The 25,661-nt window shown below is 45.5% G+C and overlaps 1 protein-coding gene across 2 annotated transcripts; it reads right to left on the bottom strand.

The window, feature by feature from the left end:
* Positions 1-1,214: 1,214 nt before the first annotated feature.
* Positions 1,215-25,661, bottom strand: LOC144179547 (putative serine carboxypeptidase CPVL). 2 transcript variants are annotated; one of them, XM_077707937.1, is made up of 6 exons: positions 25,466-25,661; positions 24,858-24,914; positions 22,449-22,504; positions 12,203-12,375; positions 4,703-5,036; positions 1,215-2,310 (listed from the first exon to the last, which is right to left on the bottom strand). In XM_077707937.1, the coding sequence occupies exons 1-6, from the start codon at positions 25,537-25,539 to the stop codon at positions 1,508-1,510; spliced, it is 1,497 nt and encodes a 498-aa protein (XP_077564063.1). In that variant the 5' UTR covers positions 25,540-25,661; the 3' UTR covers positions 1,215-1,507. The 2 variants fall into 2 exon arrangements, with proteins under 2 accessions (XP_077564063.1, XP_077564064.1); XM_077707938.1 differs by lacking the exon at positions 24,858-24,914 and having other exon boundaries at positions 25,466-25,660.

Below are 25,661 nucleotides of genomic sequence, written 5' to 3' on the forward strand. Positions count from 1 at the left end.
AATACCCGTTACACACCTGCATCTAAAATAGTGGAGCATGGCATCCCATCTACTATATGTGGCGATGTTGCACACAATAGTTTTATTTATAACATTGTTTCATGAAAGCCTTTGATATGGCAGGAAAATGTTATACTTCCCAATTAACGAGCATTCCAAGACATGAATTTTAGCACAAACCATGTTTTTAATTATTATTTCGTATCTCCGCTACATTCTCCTTAAGGAAGTTTAAAGGCTACTTGTATACCCGCTGAATATTCTTGATAGCTTATTTTTTATTTCTTTACCAACACCCCAAATATATGAGCAATTCAGTTCCACTTACAAATTCCACACTAGATATTCCACACAGTAGCTACGTAGGCATATTACGCTTCCTGTAAGAAACACTTTTCCGCGAACATTTGACCGTCTGTAGATAATTATTTTAAAAATACGTCACCAACAGTACAAATGGTAAAATTAGAGGCGATGCAGAATAATATAAATGCATTCATACATTTTCTTGAATGGTAGAAGGCCGGGAAAATGTGAAGTAAGCTTGTAAAATGCAAAGAAACGTGTCCCATTCCAGCGTGTAGCAAGCCAAGTAGACCAATCCCAGTACCCTATTTAAACAGCCACCAATATATACGTGTTCAACTTTTATCACACATGTCCCATCGTAGAGAAACCCCACTCCACTTAATCCCTTGAACCAAACCTTCCGTAATACCCACGCATTCACAGTTCGCCTTGTTTTACCGTTTTCGGAATGAAAGGGTCTCAATGCGTGCGCACTTGCATAACAAGGTGGCACAAGTTGGAAGGCACTCACACTGACCAGCTATTACAATACGAAGGACCAGAAAAAGTAGCAACGACATTGGCACTGTTGCCACTTTTCTCGGTCCATTGATCTTCCAAGCGTTGTCCAGTAATAATGCGCCTTATTTTGCAGTTAGAAATCAGGTTATGCAACTCAGTCTGTAGGGATATCAATCCATTCCGTAAGCGACGAAGCAAAAACCGAATTGAATGGTTTAGTTTGAAAGGAGTTCATCTTATTCTTCCTGGTATTCTTCCAGGCACTGATCAGTCTGAATGTAGTGTCATAACCGAGTACATAGCTTGTCTGGGTGGTACCTGCACATGGTGCATCGAGAGGCTTTAAAATAACGCATGTAAAATCGGCGGACTCGTATTTATGCGCGCGAGAAAATTTTCCACAGTTTTTCTTGGTATGCACTTTATTTCGTTTTTTTGCAGGTGCTACAGAAATATAAGTCCCGTAGGAAGAGTTAATCTATGCTATTGTCAACATAATTGGTTATAGTAAATAGCCATATTTAAACGCGTATCAAAAGGTTCCTGCTACCACTTTCGTTTGCACTCGTAAGCATGAATTGTTTCGTATTCCGCTTTAATAAATGGTAAAGTAAGAGTCGACGTTGTGCTACAAGCGGTGTTACGAATTGGCTCGAAGGCTGGAGCCGCTGTCGCATCCCCACAAAGAGAATACGAGCTAACTTTCAAATGGAGGGGTACCGTCAATAAATGCCGTAATGAGCTCAAACGTTACTTCCGGCTGATCGAAAGGCAGCACGTGGCCACCATTGCGCACCATCACGAAGTTTAGGTTGGCGACAGTCTTCTTGTAGCCGTAGGGCACCTTGCCATCGGCGCTCCACCAGATGTGTTGCGGTGCATGGGCCCACTCGTCGCTATGAGACCACGCCAGCAGAGACAACCAGCGCTCCGTCTGCGTCGTAGGCACGCATATGTCAAGGTGGCCGCTGTACACTAGTACCTTGTAGCCGTTCGCAAGAACGGTCGTGAACTGCGGTGCTGCTGAGCGCAGGATGTCTTCCATAAAGTTAAAGGCCACAGTGGTGCGCGAGGTGGCGAATGGCCGGTCGCCGACATGAAGGGCCTGTCGGATTTCAGGCCTTTGAGCAAAGCTTTTGTACGACAACTGTCCCTCGGGCTCTTTGTCAATGAGGTAGTTGTAGTAGTAGTCGAAGCCCGTGACGTTCTTGAAGTAAGTATTCTCGGTTAGCACGCCGAAGAAGAGAGCGTCCATGAGCACGGATGCTTCCATCATGCGTCCGGCGCGGATGTGGAGGACAGCTTCATCGGCAGCGCGCATCATGTAGTCGGCCTGAGCGCGGCTCATTAGTCCAATGCCGTATAGGAACTCTCCGAAATGCAACATGTTGACAGGGTCAGTGATGCCGTTGCCAAATGCGATGCCCCGGAAGTTGATTTTGACTCGCATTGTTTCGGCGTTTTCATGAAGTGCTGCACCGAGTGTTGGCACGTACTTGCCTGCAAAAAAATGCATTTATGAAACGATAGGAGTTAAATCCCTGTTATTCTCATTCGCGAGGCATTTTTTTCTTAGGCAGGCATGAGTGGGTGGGTGCACATTGTCATTTTGCAATCAATTTGTCTTCACACTAAGTTTTATACCATCGGTTTAGGGGCGAAGCCTCATAGGGGCCGGGGCTGTTGGCGTCTCCTGTCGTCCGTCGTCGCATGCAGTCACGGTAATAACACACCGGGAAACTACTTTACGCCTTGCGCTACAACTTAACGCGCACTAAAAAAATATCGCGACTCTCGTTTACGCCTCACGCTGGAGCGCTTCGCGCTTCAAAGACTCTCTAAGAGACCTTTACAGCAAAGCTGTATACCTCTAACCCCCCCGGTTTCATCTCCGTCGACAAAAACACCAAGGCGCCAAGAATACACTCATACACTGCATGTTTCTCCCCTTCCCAGGTTTCACTTTGGTGGAGATCGCCCGGGAGTTTTTTTACGCCACGGTTTTGGCACCCGCTAGATCGTACATTTCTGTTTTGTGCAAAAGCTTTACGCACCCTATGAAGCAAAAAAAAAAAAAAAAACCCGGCTTTGTCACCAGAGGATAACGCGAATATTTTATGTGTTTTCTTTAGAGCACAAAGAAACGTATCAGAAGCTTGAATCCAACTTGGGACTATTCGTAACATACTCATTATGCATATACGCCACACAAAGCACGTCTTTCGAAGTACGATTACGTATGCTGACGTGATTTAATTTGGAAGCTATGTAACTCCCCATGGTGAAAGTTCGCTGCTACATCGCTTGTGTTTGCTACATCGCTTGTACTCACTATGCATATACGCCACACAAAGCACGTCTTTCGAAGTAGGATTACGTACGCTGACGTGCTTTTAATTTGGAAGCTATGTAATTCCCCATGGTGAAAGTTTGCGGCTACATCGATTGTGTTTGAGGCTCATTCCAGAAAGCTTCTCAGTACGTACTTATTAAGTAATGTCTTCGGGTTGGTCACATACACACTGAAGAAATTGACCAATGACATGACAGGCTCCGTCAGTTGAAGAAGCTGAAGTTTCATCGAGCCATGCATATGTGCGCGTGTGTGCGCGTGTGTGTGCGTGTGCGTGTGTGCGTGCGTGTGTGCGTGTGCGCGTGTGCGTGCGCGTGTGCGTGCGTGCGTGTGTGCGTGCGTGTGCGTGCGTGCGTGTGCGTGCATGCGTGCGTGCGTGCGTGCGCGTGCGTGCGTGCGTGCGTGCGTGCGTGTGTGTGTGTGTGTGTGCGTGTGTGCGTGCGTGCGTGTGTGTGTGTGTGTGTGTCTGTGTGTGTGCGTGCGCGCTCGCAGCTTTTCAATACACAGTTCAGTATTGAATACACACAGTATTGAATTCAATACACACTTAGCCGCGGTGGCTAAGTGGCTAAGGCGTTGCGCTGCTGAGCAAGAGGTCGCGGGTTCTATTCCCGGCCGCGGCGGCCGCTTTTCTGATGGAGGCGAAAAGCAAAAACGCCCGTGTGTACGAGATTTCGGCGCACGTTAAAGATCCCCAGGTGGTCAAAATTAATCCGGAGCCCTCCACTACGGCGTGCCTCATCGCCTGAGCTGCGTCGGCGCGTTAAACCCTACAATCAATCAATACACAGTTCAGAATGATTTTCGGACTACTCGCACACCCCACCCACTGAAGGGAATGCAAATGGAAATGGCATCCGTCTTGAGAAGCTAAGCGCCTATTTACCGATTCCCAGTCGGCTGCGGCGGTAACACAACTACCTAGAATCTACAGTCCCACACCCCCGACTGCAAGGGGCATTATATATGGCTTGTGTCATTGTTGAATTGAATAAATGAATATCACCCACTCACGCTGCTTAGCGAATACGACCGCTTCATCAGAGAGTTGCAGCCGAAAAAGCAGTTGTCATCGCAATAGCGCTTTTACATGTCAAGCAGGTGAGCAGTATGTTATTGCCCGTGAATAAATAAATGCCGATTTCTCAATAACTGGAAACTGGATCTGGTAGGAAAGAATGTCGAAAATATTGCTCAGGCGCATGCCTCAATAACTGTATTATTGCGAGGAAGTCTGGCCTCGCCCCTCGTTCCTTACAGAAGAATGGTACAGCTGCAATAAACCCAAGTGTCTCGGGATGTGGCGTAGTTGCCCAAGGACTTAAAATTACGATGGATATGTAGCCCTATAACGTAATCAAACTTTTTTGCATCCGAGTTTTCATCCTAGTGATTTTTTTTATGAATGACATCTCGCAAATTTTGTACCTAACTAACTTGAGCTCAAGGACCTCAAAACAAATCCAGGAATCTCCTTTTGACCGATGTACCCACGCTGTGCTCCCACCAATTGTCAGCCATCAAAAATAGATTCCGCACCAGCGTAGGATTCTCCCGCGATGTAAAACTCGTTCTCGGCCAGCTCGCCGAAAAGCGTGAAGAACTGCTGCACGAACTCCAGCAGGTCACGACCCACGTCGGTCTGGTTCTTGGCGTAGCCAGCCGGGCTCTCGGTGAAGCTGTAGCCCGTCCCCACAGGTTGGTCCACGTACAGCATCGAGTACCGCTGCGCCCACGTCAGCTCGCGAAACTTCGGATCAGTGCCTTCCACGGACAGAGAGTACGGCCCGTGCTCGCTGAAGAGACCCAGCATCGAAGATGTGCCAGGACCTCCTTGCATCCACATGATGATTGGGTCGTTGTCGGGATCATTCTGAAGCATGAGAGTAAAGGTAAAAGCATTCAGGAATGCCTTTTATACTTCCATTTCTAGTAACCAATAAACAGCAGAACACTAGAGGTCGCCACACCAATGGCGGCTTAAAAATCTAAAGGGATAGCAATTATTCAACTGAACTTTTCCTTTTGGCTTTCGTGGGCCGAAATGTATAGCGCTTTATACCTGTAAAGTACACCTTAACTACATAGTTCTACGGATACCCTCGATGTTGAAAAGTAAACATTTTCCCGTTAAGTTGCGAACATTATGTGCAGTAAACTGCTTCAGCTGGTCGTGAATTTAAGGGTGTCCCAGCTATCATGCACCAAGATTTTAACAAAGAGCAATGGAGTCACTCGAACAAAACCAGGGGCATAATGTTTTAAATACAGTGCAGCTTTGGCCTGCATTTTTGGTAATGAGATATAATTATTATTCGCAATTAATTCTCTGACTCGATATCATCATCATCATCAGCCTATCTACGCCCAGTGCAGGGCAAAGGCCTCTCCCATTATTCTCCAATTATCCCGGTCCTGCGCGAAGTGCGACCAATTTATCCCCGCAAACTTCTTGATCTGCCCATCTAACTTTCCGTCGCCCCCTGCAACGCTTGCCTTCTCTAGGGAGGCAAGTAACTCGATAAGTACTGTCGTAATCATTAAACTTCCAATGAGGCACTTGTAGGTACCGATAAGAGGCATATAACTGCGATATTTTCAGCGACGTACTAATTCCGTACTCATTTATTTTGAATGATAAACAAAGCCCGCGAAATATGAAACATACCACCTCACGGCGCTCCCACTTGCTTCATAAAGCAGCCGTTTCAAATAATTTTATTGAAAGACACTGCCTTGCTTGTCACCCGGCCACAGACACAACGCATCACCTTGACAATGGCGTGTATGGAAGGAGCAGCAACACCAAGCTTTACGGGCACTTGTGGCGGATAACCGAGAGTTTCTTACTATATACACCACAGAGTCTAAGCGGATCATATCAAGGCCGCCTGTGTCGTCATGGGCAGTTTTTATACTGTGCGCTTGCCTTAGTTTCGTCATTGCCTTAGATTTAAACGTTTTATGACCGTGTATTCAAACACAGGTAGTGGCACAAAAACACAAAAATTGTGTGTCATTATATAAGCGGAAAATAAAACAGACTGTTTTAAAGCTAAGGAAAAAGAAAGTAAAGCGTATTTTTGCTGGAACGGTTGTGCCTACTATTTTGCAGGTCAAGGTGGTAGGTAACAAGAATGTCATTTTTTTAGCAATGTTAACTTTAAACACAAGACCGACAAGACAGCACCAGTCAAACGTACTAACTCCGTACTACACCAGAACGGGAACGTTCGAATTCTCGTTTTTCCCGCACATTATTTCAGACCGGGCCCAGGAAAACGAATCACGTCCTTCCGATACTGGGTAACTGTGCATTGTTTCTTCTGTACGTTTTATTGTATTGCTCCCTGCATTGAGCGATGCCGTCCGGCTTGGACCGAAGTGTGGTCCGCGGTATGTATTAAATAGATATATAAATACGTAAACTCATTAGACAATCCAATTTTAGTAATTTTACCATTGTTTTAAATAATAAGTCGTTTGCATAGCTTAGAAATGTCTTTGAGCGTGCCAATGAAAACGTCGCCTTCGGGGTGAAGCGGCGAACCGACTGCCAGCTACAGTTTAACAAAATCTGTTGCCGAGCGAGTTGGTTCATACTTGAAGAAAAAATAAAACGTTGCCATAAACAGTCCTGGACCAAGACAAGATAGGACGGATACAGCCGCCCGTATCTGTCGTATCTTGCCTTCGTCGAAGTATGTTTTGCTTCTTTTTTTTTCGTCAGATACAGCTTTCGCGGCGGAATACTGCCCGCTCAGTCATACCAGAGTCCTTCAATGCTTTTCTGGTCACGAAACTTCTCCGTAACGCTATGGGAGAGCTTCATATGGGGACCAACGCTCCCGCGCGGTGGCGCTACGAGTCTGGTGAAGGCGGCTTGGACGGCGGCGGCCGTATTTGCAGTGCGTTGGAGCGCGAGCTTGCTGGTGTTTGTTGTGTAATATAGCTTTCTGAACTCATAACGAAGGGCAAATTATGTGAACTATTATGCCTCCGACGTGCTGTGTAACTGGCTGCCGCTCTGGCTATCGGAATAAAACGGAAAAGGCTTCGTTGTTTTCCCTCCCAAGCGACCAAGAACAACGCGACAGGTGGAAGCGAGCCATTCCACGACAGGAGACGGACGCTTTCAGCTTCGAGTCGAAGGCCGTTCGTGTTTTCGGGAAATATTTCGACCCCACGGACATTATTCGAGCCGATGAGTTCAAAATAAGTGGGAAACCTGTGTTTCTGCAGCGCGAGAAGATCAAGCTCCGCGTCGCCCCGGATATTTGAAAACCTGCCGGCGTATCTTACGAAGCCCAAGCCACGATCGCGCTCACAACGAGAAAATCCATCTGCTAAACGTCGTCGCGTTTCGTCGCCGCACAAAGATCGGACTACAGCTACTGCGATTTTGGTTATCCAACCAGATATTTGTAATTTGGAAAGCGGAGCATGGCTATCTTTGCCTTCATATATATATTTTTTTTACTTGCCCGCCGCGCTTGCCCAGGGGCTACGGCGTTGTGCTGATAAGCCCAAGGACGCGGGTTCTCAGCCGCTTTTCTGATGGAGGCAAAAAGAGAAAACCCTTGTGTGTTCGAGATTTCGGCGCAAGTTGAAGATAGTGGTTAAAATTAATCCGGAGCGCTACACTACGGCGCGCGCCCCATTGCCTGTGTAGCGTCGGCACGTTAAACACCATAATCAATCAATCAATGTTTTTTAACTTGCCGTTGGGTGGGAGGGGTGTGACAGGCACTGAGCGGGCGAATTTTTATCTGTTGACACCCTATGCCTATGAGAACAGCCGAGAAAGTAGCTCAAAACTCCTACCCTGGCCCCTCCGCGCGCCCATTATTCTGCTTCCATTTCGTGAGCGTTTTTTTCCCTGTTGTACGCTAACTTTCCGAATCTCGATTATTGTTTTACATTATTTGCTTTTATTCGATTATCCTTTTACATTACATTTGCGCTATAAAATAGCGCAAACAGAGCGCTAACCCAACGTGCTGTACGTTTGCACACCTATTTGCTCAGCGCAGCATGTCGCGCCCAGGGCTGAATAGATTTAATTCTGGCGCTAGTTCACTCAAATCATGCCGGCGGCTGCAAAGGCTAGCCAAAAATTGAAAACGCCAGATGTCCGCCTTTTCGAAGCGAGAACGTAGCGGTGCTTGCCGGAACGAACGAACACTGCAACATATGCGCCTCAGTAATACCCGTGGTATTGCCTCAGTTTCACAGTTGAGCTACGGGACAACAACTGACTCAAAAACAAGAACTGACTGACTCAAAAACTGACTCAAAAACTTCGCTCGCATTTTTACTGGTGGAAATGAAGAGCAGATGAAAGTAGGCGCGTGCCGACGGACAAACAGCCGGCCAGCAAGCGTCGTCGACCGCCGGCGAAGCCTTCACGTTAACAGGGGCGATCCTAGCGGCAGCTTTTGTCCCTGAATGAAACTTCGGCTGGAGTTTCGTGACCAGAAAAGCATTGAAAGACTCTGGTCATACGTTCCTTTGATTCCGGCATGAACAAGGTTAGGTACGATCACGCACTGTCTGCTCTTTCACCGAGCACACAGTTGCCAATGTTCACGTCTACCACAGAACGAAAGATTTCGGCTATCTCGTACCTCGTAGACGTGTTAGTGCATCGTGAAGAAAGCATATCCAAAAAACCGCTTAAGAATCCACTTGTCATGCCAAGCTCAAGCCAGAAACTGTGGTCTTCCTATAACCACCCTACGACGACATGGATTAATAGGTGCAGCTTCCTCTCTATAATTAAGAAACTCTATGGCAGGAAAGGCAAAAAGTCGATCACGATTTCTCCTTTTTTTGCTTTTTCATTCGCGCTAACGGAGGGAGCCTGTTTGAGGGCATTGCTTTACGATGCGTGTGGGAGCGCCGTCATGAGGTATTTTTTTCTTGTTTCTTTAACAGTATAAATAAACAAGTACGCAATTAGTTCGTCGGTGAAAATACCGCAGTTAGACGCCTTTCATGGATACCTACAAGGGCCTCATTGACACTTTAATTATCAGGATAATACTGCTCGAGTTAGAATATTATTTATAATTAATTAATTAGATCTCATAAACGAAAAAATCACTGGTCCACGCTTCACTGTACTGGAAACATTATGCACTAGGTTTTCTACGAGTAACGCCATTGCTCTTTGTAAAAATCTTAGTGCATGATAGCTGGGACACCGTGTATATAGGCTGTGATTCCTTTTTTATGCAAAACTTGCCAGTGGCATTTAAAATGCGCCAAATCACAGGGGCATACTGTGCCTGATTGTAACATCGCGACAGGTATAGATTTTGGGGGATTGTCAACACAAAATCTTGAGTACAATCTCAAGGGGCTAGTACTCATCCCTGGTAAATTCTATGCATTGCTTAATCTTGACTGCGTGTAAGACAGTTTCTCCCGCTATTAACAGACCAGATGGAGGGACGATAACTTTTAATAGATATTTAGCGGTTGAGAGGGCGATCGTAAAGCTTTGAAGAGCAGAATACAGTTGCTTATTCAGCAGTTCAGTGGTTACAGCTCCTTTGCAACGGAGGCTTCATGTTTACAACACCTGCGTTGAATTTACATGATTAGCGGACATTATATGGCGCCAAATTTGGCGCTTATAAAGCAGCTGTCATTGTAGCCCCGACAAAGAAATAATCTAGTAGCATGCACAGCTTTATAAGTCCCGTTTGTCTCTTTTGTGTTGTCGGTCCCGCGCTAACTTTTATTGCGAGTACTATACACCATCTTGTCCAGCAGAAATTTTGTTATCTGCTAAAACTGCTCAGGGGCACAAGAAGGCAACCACAAGCTGATGTTCACTTCCAAAAGGTTGAAGTCAGCATGGGCGGTTTGTTTTCTTGAAGAACCTTACAGATAGCCAGTGTGATTTTCTGATGTCCCAAAACCAAGGTCAATCGGATATCCGCACGAACTGACGTATTATAATACAGTGGTAAAGGTAACAGATTTTATTGAGAGCAAACTACTGTTTTTATACTGATGGTCAATAAATGCAATGCAGACTACACTTGGCTTATTTCAAAGGAAGACTACTTGTTTGCGGCCTTCCGCTATCCATATCCCACTTTCTCAACCAAGGTGATAGTTTCTTTTTGTGCTCAGACTTAGAGACGCCTTCATACAATGACGCGATATGCTGACAGATGTCTTCATAGGTGTATGCATCTTCTTAGCAGTGACTGACGTTTTTTGTTATCGGAATGGTTTTAAAAATTGCTACGTCTCAGGGCTCAAAATGGAAGCATTTGTTTTAATTGTACCCACAATAAGCGCTGCGGCAGTGAGAGCATTGGGTGACTTGCATAAATAAGTACGCCGGCTGGTGATCACGAGTAGCAGAGTGGTCGTGTTTTTTTTACTAGCCTTTGTCATTCGAAGTGCCAAAAAAGGAAGCGACCATGAGTCCTGCTGACATTGACAGAAACAAGACTTGAAACACCAACCCACATCTTCAATGCAGAAAGCATGGTGTAATGTCAGGAGTGGTTAAAATATTTGTTATGGAGACGAAAAGCAAAAATACCCGTGTGTGCGAGATTTCGGCGGATGTTAAAGATCCCCAGGTTGTCAAAATTAATCCGGAGCCCTCCACTACGGCGCGCCTCATTGCCTGCGTTGCGTTGGCTCGTTAAACCCTACAATCAATCAATCAAGTGGTTAAAATAACAAAACGTGTGAGTTCCTTTTCGTGACAAAGGTGTTGAATAAATGAAGTTATAATAAACCGACAACCATTTAAATTTACGATGCTCAAAGCAGTGCATTCCAAAGCTAGAAATATCACCACGTATAATTTTTCAACATTAGTTTTGCCACAAATTTTCAGTCCCGCAGGCAAAAACGAAGGTGATAATTCTTGTCGTCAATTCATTTTTTGACTTAACCAAACCTACAAATACAGAAGCTACAATATACCCCCACAACAAAATTATTGGCGACCAAAGTTTCTAACCTCTTTATTTTTAATAGATTGTTTTTCAACGCATGTTTATTGTAAAATTCCCGACGTGCCAGTCAGTTTCCTTTGCATTACCGCAAAATGTTGCAGTATTAATGCACAGGTTTCCCGCTATATCTGCTAGAGTGGGCGCCGTGTGTACAATACAGTGAAGAGACGGTGCGAGGTATACCACTATTGAAGGGAATAATACGCCTACAAGCGCCGCAACAAACACTAAGCAAGAAACACCACAAACACCAAACTTTCCTTGGCAGAAACGTACTCCACCTTGGGAATTTCCCTTTAACCTCGTCGATTAATCAAGTATTTTTCTTCTGCAGCTGGTAGGTTGCGAGAAAAGTCGCGAGTGAAAATTATGCTGTTTCCTCCATGTGAGCCCGTTTCTTAGGAACCACTTAGTAATCGCAACTACTGTTTTCGGTAACTTTGTAATTACTTCCCTTCGAGAACAAATGGCTCTTAAAGCACAGGTAAGTATAACAGGCAGCGCAGCAACTTCTATTCAATCTACAGGAGCCAAATGGTTTTATTATGCGCATGAATGGAACAGAAAAAACGGCCGATTCGCATATATATAAATACTTGTGGGTGACATTGTGGAGGCAACACGAGCCTTTTACGCTTACAAAGTTTTATTGAGGCCGCTTGGGCACGAAAAGTCGTAAAAGGCCGTAAATCTGGCAACGTACTGCTAGAAAGCGGCGTCGTTTTGCCGATGTACTCAAAGCGCTAATGGGGATCGAGTGATTGCAATCAATAAACACAGCAACTATTTTAAAACATACAAAATATTGTTTAATAATTACACTATATGCTAAACACAGCTATTTCCCACGCTAAAATATTAATGCTGTTTTTCAGATTCCGAAAGTAAATTCCTGTATTGGCTTCGGCATTGCTCTTGGAAAACTTACGAAAATAGGAAAAAAATAAATTTCTTATGTTCTTTCAACAGTCTTTTGCATGCTAAGCGGAGAAACCATCGACTCTTGGGTGTGCCTTTAGTCTCGGGAAGAAAGTAAATTTACACTCACAAGAGAGGGCACGAACCAGAAGAAGAGGTTGCTGTTGAACTGTTTGTTGACGGTAATGAATCCCGCGTATCCAGGCACTTCCACGTCTGCGCCTATGGGTCCGACTCTGCTCTGCTCTTTTGCTTCGTCGATAAGACCCTCCTCGAGGAGTGGCGTTAGGAACAGCGCGTCTTCTGTGGAGGGAAAGGACTCTTGGGGTCATGCCACCCACGCTCCATTTGAATTCACGCGTGCAGAGGGAAAAGCCCGTGCATGGCCTAATGCAATAAAGAACATTTACGACGGTGCTGTACATTTTTTCAGTGAAGGACACTTCAGTAACGGGCACCCTCAATGCCATTGAGTGTGTGAATGTGGGCGCTGGGTACTAGGATTTGCACAAGATGACCACGTAGACTTAGAAGCAAATCTGAAGCTGCCGAAACAAACCAGCCTAAAATAAAATTTGGTTGACTGTAAACACATGAGGTAATGCATTCATGTAGGACATTTTCTTCGCAGCGATATTATTAGCTGCGTCAATTTTAATTTTAAATGGTTTTTCTTGCGTTCGATATTCTAGGTGGGCGAAATGCCCGCCACTTCATACTTACGCAGAATTCGACGTGTCCATCTCCAGAAAATTTGTAACTGCGCTATTGGAATACGATAACTAGAATCAAAGGACCCTCATTTATGGTCAGCTTTTCATACTTGTTCCAATGCATGTATATTCTTTTACCCTCATCGGTCTCCGGTGTGACGTGCGTTCTTCAAACACGCAGTCACTGTCATATCTTTGTTGTTGAATTCTTAGGTAAATTTGGCAATCCTTAACGATATCTTTGGGTTAACGTTGTATCTTTGGTATGTAACAATCATGGTGTCCTTTGAAAGAAATTTTTGTACGCAAGTAAAGCAATATTTTCAATCATGACGCCTACTTCTGCGTAGCCCTTATAAGTCTTTCAAATGTTCGCAATCCGCTGCCCAATGTGATTCAGTTGTCCATCGCATCGCTTAATGTGGCTGGTCTGCAATGTTGACCCTTTTTTTGACGCGTGGAGCCACTTATTGCCCTGGATCGAGATATCTTTTGTAGACCGAGGCAATGTCTTTCATTTACAGTGTTCCATCACTAACCAATGTGAGCATAAATCCTACATAATTTTTGCCACTTTCGAGTATGCTGGAGTACTGCAACACACCACGTTGGCAAGCGGGAATGCTGCTGAGCATGCACACTAATAACTGAGCACTCTAATACTGGCAGGCTCTTGATGGCCACAGCTGTACATTTGAACACATGCCAGTAAAAGCGAAAAACATCATGCTGCACTCGCACCAGCTGTCAATTCCCGCTTCATTACTGATGGCAAATTTTATAAAATGTCACGACATGGCTGTTTCATTGCGTAAAAGACCATAAACAGTGCACTTTTTGTTAGACTGATGCAGGTAAAGAACAATGAAGTGCGGACGTTTCTTAAACACACAAAGATCAATGTTCTACAGGTGGGCGCTCTAAGGAAATTATTCACAGTAACAGGGGGGTCCGCCCGTTTGGTACCATTTCCTATGATCGCTGACATTACTGTTTATAGATTTTTTAAAATTCGTACTACCCGACTAGCGCGGCAACGCTTCCAAGTACAAAACAAATAAGCAAGCTAAAGAATTACATGAGCATATGTCTCTGCGAATAGAATCGTTTATTTCGCATCACGGGGGGAATGATGCTGGAGCCTGCGGAAAAAGCTGGGGAAAAACAGCCTGGCGGAGCTGCAGGTCAACACGTTGGCAGGTAGACAGGGCATTGAAAACATGGGCAAGCAACTCTTACACCATACGACACACTCACAGCTTGACGTAACCGCTGGCCCTCACGTTAGCAGGCGTACAGCACATTGAAAACATGTGCAAGCAATTTCGTGGTATAACATAGACTCATCTACACTACAGTTAGACAAGCAGAATAGGAATGGCATGGAACACCCTGCGCCAGCAAGATCTCCGAAATAATAGAGAAAAAGGACGCAAGGTTTACAAAGGGGGTCAAAGCGGCAGGGATTGTATTGTAAAATCTGTCAAAACCACACGACAGGGTCCAGGTAACAACTGACTTATATAGCAAGTTCAGCGAAGTGACTACTGAATTGTTTTATTTGTAGAACTCATTTTGGTATTCTTGAAAAAAGAAAAAAATTAGAGAAATGAAAAAATGCAAAGAGAAAAACGTCATGCATGTAAACGGTATTTTGGACTCAAGAACTCAAGAAAAACGCAGGTTCTTTCTTAGGACTAGGCATCTTATTTGACTTGTAAATTTTTTATTGGAGACAATAAAGTTGATCTGATCAGATAGCTTGCTTAGGACTGTAATGGTTTGGTATGATAACACTTGTTTTCCATAATTGGTTCTGGTTCTGGGGGTATGCCAATATGAATTTCTTAGGGAATAGGACTTTCCGTCAGCGTTATTGTATACGAGCTGTGCCTTATTTTTATGAATGAATTGTAGCAGTCGAGAACAATAAATGTGGTCCGCTCGAAGCATGCAGTATTTACCGAATTGTGGAGCCGTTCGCCGCTCACTGAGGCAGCCTTTGTAATTAACGTAATTCCTTAGCATTCCTTTGTGCAAGGTAATACTTTTTTGTAATTTTGACCATAATGAACCATAGAAAAGCTTGGAGTAAAACGGGGTGTCACACAGATGTTTTTTTTTTGAAACACAGTAGAATGAGGTGCGCGATTCGGTACAACATTACAGCAGTTCGAGCAGGTTCATTGCCTAATTGTGTAATGTGGATGTTCCAAGTTAAATTTTCGTTGATCCTAGAACTTTTTCCTCCCTTGTCGTGTAGATTATGGTCGCGTAAAACGTCGATGTTGGCTCTGTATTATTGGCTTGTTTATTGTTTGAAATACTACGTATTTTGTCTCGGCAGAATTTATTTTCACTTCATTTTGCCGAAGCCACAAAAAAACAATGAAAGATACCGTTTAACGTTTTTGTTATCTCAATTACAATTTTTGATGTAAAAAAGGCATCGGTGTCATCTGCAGACTTTATTAGCACTGGTAAATGCAGAACAGAACTGATGTAGCAGGGTCTCCAATTTTTACCCCTGAGGAGCACCGCGCTGAATTGTTATAAAAGCTGCCGTAGCCTTGCTAAGGCGTACAAGATGTTTTCGGACGTTTCAGTAACTTTCTATCAATTTGTTGGCTCCGCCTCTGATTCCATATTTCCTTAGTTTTTCCAACAATATTGTGTGGGTAATTGAATCAACAGCTTTCCTCGGTTCTAGAAATAACCCCTAATAGCAAGTTATCAACAATGTTTTTATTATTTTATCTTTTACACATGACCGCCCATTTGGAAGCCATATTGTGCTTTGCTGATAATATTATGGCGTGCAAAGAAATTCGACAACGTATCAAGGATTACATCCTCAAATATTTTAGAGAGCACGGGAAGAACCGCTACTGGCTTGTATTTTGTAAGCTTGTGTTAAGGTAAGATAAGATCATCTTTATTTTCGCCAGAAGAAACTGGAAGGTCGTCCAGGTTAAAAGCTGCTAAAGACAGCTTAACAGTGGCCCGGAAACCATCACTTGGCAGGGATCAACGAAAAAGACATCACTCATAACAAAAGCAGATGAAAGCGTACATCCTTGGTACGTAGTTACACAATACAATAAGCTGAATTCGAAAATTTACACAAGAGTTACGGTTTAAAAATTTTCAATCGGTACAAATGAATGCACAAAGGCAGTTCTACACACTGGAAGACATATAACAACATCAATAGCACATAAATACACAACACCAGCAATGATTGTAACAGTGATGGAAACTAGAAGTTCACGAAATATTGCAGCAACTGTTTGCGGGAATGGTAACCTGTATGTCTCTGCTCATTTAGAATAGTCGAAATGTTGAAGTGTAGAGCCTCATATTTACAATTAGTGTGGAATTTCGGCACTACCCATTGTTCTGCGCCTGCTGTACGTGCGTGAATAAGCATCCCTTGCTGTTAGGGATGAGGCTGATACTAAAACGCTTTTTAGTGTTTCATGCTGAAACAAATGAGCTTAAAATATGAAACCTGTACAATAGTTTACTTTCAAGTTAAAATTTGGGAAATAAATTTGTGTTGATGCGAAATACGGAGTATTAGCGACGTTCTGGATCGTTTTCTTTTGCCACCGTCGACTTTTATTTTATTTTCTTATTTGTCGTAGCCCACACAAGGCTACATGAGTAAATGGAGCTTTCAATAGCTCCCCGGCACCACACGAAGTATAACCGGTTATACCCAATTGTAACAGTACAAAAATAGGGCCAACCGGCAAAGAGAATTTTGTCCACACGAAGGTGGAGAGAAATTAACGGGAAAGACTTTCTTGCGACCCACCGCCAGGGGGACGAGCCCGGGGGGACCCCTCCTGTCCCCCCTAGGAAAAAGCCGGATAGGGTGGGTTGCTGGGAACGGGAACTTGGACATCGGGATGGGTTATGGGAAAAGGGTGGGAATGAGGGAAGCAATTTTGCTCCAATCCTTTTGTCTGACTCTCTTCCAAGACTGATTGCTCAGCGAGGGCATCAGACAGTGCCAATTGCCAAATGTGCGGTCCCTGCCACGGGTTACCGCTCACCCATAGGCTCCGATAACTGGGCCCCAACTGTCGGAGACAGGAAGTACCCTATTTAGTGGCGACGGCCAGGTCCCCCCCCCCCCCGACCCCCAGCTCTGCGGCCGATGCGTACTAACGTCCTCGATCAACTGTCCCGCACAAGGTACTCATGAATCACCAGTGAAACTTTCCACTATACACGGGTACTTGCAACACCTGCTTTTCACGGTCTCCGGACACCGGAAGTTTGTATGCGAACGTGAACTGAAACCCATGTTGGCAAGCCAACACACGTTCGTAAGGGTCCCACTGGGTCTGCGAGCCCTTTTCTTATGTCCTCCTCTGTGCCTACTCTTTCGCTCAATGGAACAAGAGTCTTTTGGCATTGCCGTGGTGTAGCGGCTCTGCAGAGGAGATCGGTCCGGGCCTACTAGCCGTTACTAAGCCAGGAGAGTTTCCCCGGTCGGTGTACTAACCGCACCTTTCCTCGTTTTCCCCGTGCGGAACACCCAGTAGCTCGTGGTAGCACGTCCCGTGGCAGCCAGAGAAGATCAATCTATAGGCCCCTCACAGCAAGGTTACAGAGGGGCGCGACCCCCCCCCCCCCGGCCTCATACGGATTGTACAACATCTGGCCCCATGACATTTGGTTACAGGGGTATGTCATTCCCCCCGACTTATAGCGATCAGGTCGCTGGCCCCGCCAAAGCTTGCGGTTACAAGGGTCGCCAGTCCCCTGGCCTGCAACGGTTTCCCGAATTTACTCGGTATTCCCAATGCAACGACTGTATGCTTGCAGCACTTGCTACTTTCGCAACTTGACTCCCCGGCCTCCTCCCACACTGGATTACAGGGGTTCGCCATTTTCCCCCAGCCAAAGAAAGTCATAGTTGATCGATCTCGATCCGCTTTCCTGCTTCAATCGCATCCCCAAGTGCCGGGTTGACACCCGACCGCCCGACCTCCGCGTAGGACCTGATTCCAGTTGTACCAGGAACCTCCGCACTGGCGGCCTTTTTGCACGCTCCCAGGGCAGGGATTGTGCGGCCCCCCCCGATTCCTCGAGGAGGTCTCGTGGAATTACCGTACTTCCACGCTCTGGCCCCTATGACATTAGGTTACAAGGGTTTGTCACAACCCCCGGCCTGCAGACCAGTTCGCAAGTTCAACAGAACGAGCCCCAAGCTATGGTTACAGGGGTGTGCACGCCCCCGGCTCGGTAGTGGTCTACCCATTGCTTCAGCAATGGTACGCCAACACTACGTGCGAACTGTACCGCTTGAGCGCAGTGATTACGTTGCAACATTGACCCGCTGGCTTCCTCTCACGCTGGATTACAGGGGCGCGTTACCACCCCCAGCCTTTGGCCTCCTCCCACACTGGATTACAGGGGCTCGCTACTTCCCCTAGCCAAGAGAGTCATAGTTGCTCCACAAATACCATCTTTCGGGATACAAGGGATCCTCTGAGGAACTTCCTGTGGCTCTGCACACTCGCCCCCAAGACTGAAGGTTACAAGGGCTCATCAAGTTCCCTCGGTCAGCAGACCAGTTCGCATTAAAGGCCCCTTCCATGCTCCGGTTACAGAGGTTCGCTACACCCCCGGCCTCATTGTGTGTACCCATGCTTCAGCATGGCACGATAAAACGAACTGTACCGCATGTACCCCTATGACTTGGGTTACAAGGGCTCGTCACCTCCCTCGGCGAGCAGATCGGTTCGTGTTTATAGGCCCCTTCCTAGCTGCGGTTACAGGGGCTCGCCACTCCCCCGGCCTCATAGCAGCGCTCACATTGCTTCAGCAACCGTGCGCCACTATAACACAAACTGTACCGCTTGGTGCAGTTGCACTTCGCAACATTGACCCCCCGGCCTCCACCACACTGGATTACAGGGGCGCGTTACCACCCCCGGCCAAAGAGAATCATAGTTGATCCACAGAAATTTGCGACCGCAAATTTTGTTCGAATTACCATTCCAAGCACCAACCTCGGTAGCCACCCAGGCTGTGCGGGCCTGCGTCCGCATCACGCATCGGTGTTCTTGGAAGGCACTTGCCCTCAGAGTGCCTGGGAGTTGCTTAAGCTCCCATGGGCGTTGAATACCCAATACAGTGGGCCTGGCACACCACTGACTCCTGCCATTGCCAGTGGTAAACATGAGACGAAAATAATGCGTTTGGCTAAGGCGTTGCGCAGCTGAGCATGAGTTCACGGGTTCGATTCCCGGCCGCGGCGGTCGCTTTTTTGAAGGAGGCGAAAAGCAAAAAACCCCGTGTGTACGAGATTTCGGCGCACGTAAAATATCCCCACGTGGCCAAAATTAATCTGGAGCCCTCCACTACGGCCCGCCTCATCGCCTGCGTTGCGTCGGCGCGTCAAACCCTATGATCAATCAACCAAATTATGCGTTATATATTTGCACTTTGACCTGGGCAGGAAGAAATCCCGGCATCGCGATAATATTCCGGTGACAGTTTATTACAATGGTTATCTATTTGTGTATGTCAACTTCAGTGGGCAGAAAATGTAACTCTTAGAATCTTGTGTTCGTCTATACATGTCAGTAACTTTATCCTCATGAATTATGTTACTTTGCAAGTTAAGTGATTTATTTTTAGATCTGATGATAACTATTAGTCTTATTGTAATTATTACTTGCTTCCCCTTTCCCACCTTTGTAGACCGGCGCCACTTGGGTGACTTTTAATCCCGCAGGAAAATTACCTCTGCTTAATGTTAGGTTTATTAATTGCGCTAAACTTCACTTACGAGGGTGGCCACAAATTTGATTGGTTTTGGTGAAAATCTATTCCTACAGCTGTGCTATCATGTCATTTTTTATTAGACAACATACTTCTTTAGCGCTTGTTGGGCGCAAAAGACATTATCTGTCGGAAGAGCATTATTTCAAACACCAGTAGTGTCCGACCCGCCGCTGTTGCTCAGTGGCTAAGGCGTTGTGCTGCTGAGCCCAAGGACAAGGATTGGGTCCCCGGCCGCGGCAGCCGGCTCTCTGATAGAGACGATAATCGAAAACTCCCCTTTGTTCTAGATTCTCGCACAGGTGAAAGATCCCCATGTGGTCAAAATTAACCTGGAGCCGTCTGCTACGGCGCGCCTCATCGCCTGTGAGGCGTTGGCGCGTTAAACTAGGGGCCGGACACTCCGGATAGTTTCGGTATTGGAAATAAAATGTCGCATGACGCTAATAGTCAAGCGAAAATTCAGCAACTTTTGCATATGTGGCGTTATCTTTCCAACATACGCAGCAATAAAGTAAAGTGCTGCTATTGTGAGCAGAAATAAAACGTGTTCTTGGCTATTTCCTTTTTTTGACCCCCCATTTATTTATTTATTCTCTTCATTTGTTGCGCCTTTGTACGGCGGTTTCGCTCTTGTCTCCTCTGCTGCCGTCCTGTTCGTCTGCTCCAGCCGCTTTCAATGTGTGCACGTGTACAAGTTTTGTAGTATGACTTGAAGGTTAAAATTTTGGTGTCTGTGAGTGCGAACGGGCTCAAAATGTCACATAAATCGAGAAAAGGACACAAGGGCTGCTGCGCTTCTGGGTGGTGCGACAACTCGGGGAGGGACAGCACAGTGAAATTTTTCCGCTTCCCAGCGGCGGGCAGGTAAGCACACTCTTCATTCGGTCAAAATGATGAAGAAGCAATAACTATCCTTATCAAAAAGCTGCTGGGCGGACCAAAAAATCTCCCGCTCTAGCTTTACAGTGGAATTCTTTTCGTTTAGTGCAACGCATTTTTCAGCAATGTTGTAAGCATGTGAAGCTACTTGTTGACAGCTTCTCATTTTTCCGATTGGCAGCAGCGGATGCGACGACGGAAATTTCGCTTCAGTATCGGTTTGGTGAGCGGTTGCTGTTCATTTTTTTACTAGGGGAATGCTTGCAAATTGTGTTGGCCGAATATGCTTAAATGCGTCTTTGACGAACTGGCTTGGCTTTAGAGCGTTCGGACGACCCGTTTCTTATATTCACATTACCACCTTTGAATATTTAGTAACACGAAAGCCCGAAATCATTTACGTATCAGCTGACCACTTGCATTCAGTGTTCCTAGGAGTTGGAGTTACCTGCACGACGGCCGAGCTGCGCTTCGTTCTTCAACCTGTGCAGGGACAAAATTTTCCTACAAACTTTCAACCCTCAATATTTGTTTCACTTTTACTTGGTGTTTATTGATATCCATGGTGGTATTTCTGCCATTTTCTAGATGTGATGCTCGGCTGAATCACGCAGAAAAGTTGCTAGCTTGCGAATGTTTTTTTTTTTGGCGAACAAGTTTTCAAGAATAAGAAAAAAAGCGGCTGTTAATGGTCTGCGAAATGTGCTGGTCACATACACTTCGTGATCATTTTATTATTCACGAACGTGTGCTACTATAAACATCGTTTCTGTAGAATTGTATTGTATATTACCGGGCGACTGATGACCTTGAAGAACGGGCTATTAGAGACATTAAACAGTAGATTCACTTGTATCCTAACTTTCCCGCGGTAGGAACGGCTGTCTGCAGGCGACGGTCACGCATCACAACCGGTCGCACACAAGTGCACTATGGTGCAGCCCTCAGTATGCAGCCTTTGGCAAGCCACCTTAACTGCCCGCAGACCAGATCCCTGGTCTGACGACAAAGCGTATCCTTGAAGAAGCGAAAAGGACAGTTGAGGGTGAAACGCAGTACAGTACAGGGATACGATGAAACGTTTCTTCGACAGTTGTCACAGCATGAGTATTTCTGCTGTTTCTCCAGGTGATTTGGTCTTGGTGCGAAAAGAATGTGCCAGCCGGGCCCTTCGAAGCCATAAATACAGCATCCACCAGTGGTGTTTTGAAACGCCTGGGGTACATGACGGGTAACCGGACTGCGCAAATCGCGGACATAAAGAACGTGCTTCCATACACACAGAGGAAGGACTAAAACAGGGCGACGGAGAGAGTGGAGACCAAGTGAGACGAAGTCAGGATTAGGGGGCAGTGGAAGAAGAGAAGGATGAGGAACGGAATACGGATAGTGCCTAGTAAACAGCTCCGGATCGTTACAATAGTTACGCAAGCCCTTTCAGGTTTGGTGAGCTTCTGTGTGGCGCCATCTAGACATGGGGATTCTCTATATTCACCCTGGCTTAATTTATTACCTTCATTTACGGCCTAGCGCTAGGCACGCAAAGCGACAGCTCCTAGTATGTGCAGCAATGCCACTTTGTAGTTTGGTTTTTGTGGCTGAAGGTGCGACAGTCAAGAACTACACTTTACGCTTGATTTCCGATCAGAAGAAAGGTCTCAATAAGGCCTAAGTATTCAGCATGTGCATCTGAAAAGCCAATCACGACAGAAATGTAGCTTCAGTGTTGGGGCGGCAAAGTTAGTTTAGATGTGTCTCCCCAATTTAATGGGCGAACGATTCCCAATTACAGGCAACTCATAAGTAGTTGCTTTCATTACACACAACAATCAAAGCATATAGCAACTGTGCTGGTGTTCACGCACTGATTTTTGTTTTTGCTTGCGGCAAAAACAACACCGGCTTCTTCGTTTTTCACAATTTGGTTTACACGTGCTTTGCATACATACATAAGCAGAAAGTTCATAGATGCCTCACCTGACCCACTCTCATTAGGTACGGCGCCTCCTTGAGTGACTGCTTCTCCTGTAGCCCTGCAGTGTAGGCGGTAGTTAAACATATGGATGTCGTAAGAAAATCCGTACAAATTCATCCTACACACTCCAGTTTTCTCACATGCACTAGGTTTATTAATTCTGCACGGGCCTATGTTACTGAAAAATGAAAATAAAATTTAAATTGAACTTGAAAGTGTCGATCGATAACGAACAAACAATCTACTTGCAGAAAAAATTCTACTAGGAACGGCAGACATTCCAACAAATAAGTGGGAAAGGGAATTTGGATTAATTATGGGCCCTTTGGATGTTATTACCTCAAGTTCTAGGTGTTCGAAGTCTGTTTTCTTTTCGTTCCCTACGAGAAGGGGCTACTCCAGCCCAACGGAGTGATAAGATTAGCTTCTTGTATCAAGTGCGGCTCTTAATACCTGTCATCAGTAGGGCCGCACTCGAGTTGCGGTATTTTTCATAGCAAATAAATGTTAAAGTCGCAAATACCACAGGGACGTAGGTGCGTGCCTTCTCGCGTCGCATGACCCAAACTATGGATCATCCGCTCTACACTGATTTCGTTCAACGTGTTCTCCTGGTCTTGTGTCGGCTGGGCTTAGCAGCATTGAATTACGTGGGTGTTTAGTAGGGCTCTGCACCCACCGCGGTGACTCAGCGGCTAAGGCGTTGTGCTGCTGAGCCCAAGGACGCGGGTTGGACTCCCAGCCGCGGCGGCCGCTTTTCTGATGGAGGCGAAAAGCAGAAACGCCCTTGTGTACAACATTTCGGCCCACGTTAAGGTTCCACAGGTGGTCAAAATTAATCCGGAGCCCTCCACTACGGCGCGCCTCATCGCCTTTGTTGCGTCGGCGCGTTAAACCCTACAATTATTCAATCAATGAGAGTTCTACGTACGCTCAAATGCGTCCCAACTGTATTTATTATTCATGCGTCAAAAATGCGCCATAGCAGCTGCGCTTTAGCCGGAGTAAGCACGAATCAATTATAAAAGGGTTTACCTTTTGGCTTTCATTGTTGCCCCTGCCTTTTTGTGTGAACATGAAGCCCATGGGGCATTTTATTTCACTCAGCAGAGAGGAAAAAAGAGCCCTGGCTTTGCTTGCACTAAATTGGACTCGTGAGTCACCGAAGGCGCCCAATTTATGCCATATATCCACGAGACCATGAACGAAGCTTGCAACTTAAGGCCCTCTTGAACGGAGTTCAATGTAGAAAAGGCACTCTGTCGTCACTCAAGGCCACTCAACTGTACTCACGTGCAACAACAAAAATGAAATAGAGAAAACCTTATTTCCGCTATGCTCTGCGTGCGTATTTAAAATCATCGTCACATTTCCCTGAAGGAATACAATGACGCCGTCCGTACTGTCTCCGGCGCCTTACCTTCAGGTACCGCATGCAAAAAGCGCGGAATGTTCTCATTTTTTCGCAGCTAACTAAACGATACAGGAAGTCGATAAGCTCATTGATTATCTAAAAATATGCAGGTTGGTACGCTGAAGCTACAGAACTGCCAAATATTTTCTTATACTTAGCATTGAAGTGTAGGTGGTGTCGACAGTGGAAACTATCGTTAAACTCAAGTTGTATGCTGCAAAATTGACTGAGTGAGGAAATATAGCTACTTATTTGTTAGAACGATTTCCCGTTCGCAATTTTAGAAACGAAGTTCTAAAACAGCATCAAGCAATTGCAAAAAAATAAAGCTGACATTATGTTGTAAATAATTATTCCATGGGCACTATTTCTAATGACTGAAGAATTTTCGCGCAGAGAAAGATGTTTTTAGGAATTCTCGCATGTTCTAAGCTGCTGTCTTTTTCTAAAGAAGTTGACATTTTCCTAGCCATGTTTTTTGAAATACGCTGTGATTTGTGTTTGTTTCTTTTGGAGGATAGTTTTCTTTATTTTTTTTTACATTTTAAATCTGAAAGTGTTTGAAATTTAATTGATGATTAATAAAAGAGCCTTTACAGACCGTCATGTGGCTGAGTAGTTACTTTGCATGATATTTTCTGCTAGCGGTTCAAGTTCCGAAATAGCTATCGAGAATACCACTTGCTGCATTTCGGGAGGCAGTTGTCTTGTTTTGTTTGGTACATAGATTACAAATTGCTGGGGGAAAAGCGGCAGCAGTAAATTTCCAGAGATTGCAGTTCACCATTACATCAAGCAAGCCTAATTCGCGTGTGTGAATATTGTGCGTACACGTAGTGGCCTTTGCCACTACGTCTGCGAGCATGGCAGCTTTGTACGTGTAATTACGGCAAGTTTACAAGCAGGTGCAGTGGACAAGCAAAGTATTAACGGAAATATTAGACGCAAATTTTCTTATTTTCCTGCTACTTAGAAAGGTTCGTGAAGACAAACCGACCTGCTGACGGGGCCTTGTGATAATGGGAGTCCCGGCGGTGGACCACGCCCCTGACCGCTGTACACGTACAATTTAAAAATACAAATTTCGAACAGTCAGATATTGTTGTGCTCGTGGATGTTAGCTTAGCAAAAGCGTACCAACAAAGCCAATTGGTTAGACAGTCGCAATTTCTTTCCCCTGGAATATTTTCAACGCTTTTGCGTAATTTCTATCAAATGAGCTACCATCAAGCTCTTCACCGAAATTGACTAACTAAATCTTCTGTCTGCCTAGTAATATCTCGAACTGCGCGATAAAATACCAGAGCCCGATTCAATTTACTGTCACTCGCATCCCCATTTTCTCGACATTCTCCAAATATAAGAGATACAGTCCATTCAGGTGAGTTAAAAAAAAGTTTATGCTAGACATTTACAGGTGAAACTTCTGCTGCGACTTCCATTGATTATTCAGCCGTCTCGGTTCGTAGGCTACCGGTTCGGTAAAACATCTGTCTCACTGCAGTGAGAAACGCAACACAACGTCATTATGAATTCAGTAAAGAGGGCTGCCTTTTTGCTTCTAAAAACGTTTTACGATCCTCAAACCATCAGTGGGATGCTCACCCATTGGCTGCCCCCGGCGGCTGTCCATTAAGCTGGCCCACCTGAAGAACGAGCAGGAGCGTAGCCAGCTGCATGTCTTTCGGCCGTGCGAGCTGACTGAAAACTGTGCGCGGGCAACAACGTTTGCCGTGATGCTTCGCTCGCTCGCCCGACAGCAGCGTTGAGTTATTTTGAAGACTCTTGTCCGTGGAGGGAA

The sequence above is a fragment of the Haemaphysalis longicornis genome, unplaced genomic scaffold (assembly GCF_048455015.1).
Source record: "Haemaphysalis longicornis isolate Haplotype H1 unplaced genomic scaffold, Haemaphysalis longicornis Haplotype H1 scaffold_4, whole genome shotgun sequence".
NCBI classification, from domain to species: domain Eukaryota; kingdom Metazoa; phylum Arthropoda; class Arachnida; order Ixodida; family Ixodidae; genus Haemaphysalis; species Haemaphysalis longicornis.

Coding starts and splice junctions, on each gene's coding strand:
- LOC144179547 (XM_077707937.1), bottom strand. CDS start 25,539: ATGCAGCTGGCTACGCTCCTGCTCGTTCTTCAGGTGGGCCAGCTTAAT. Junction 12,376..22,448: donor ACCTAATGAGAGTGGGTCAG/GTGAGGCATCTA, acceptor TTCCCTCCACAG/AAGACGCGCTGTTCCTAACG. Junction 2,311..4,702: donor CGCGGGAGAATCCTACGCTG/GTGCGGAATCTA, acceptor ATTTTTTTGCAG/GCAAGTACGTGCCAACACTC.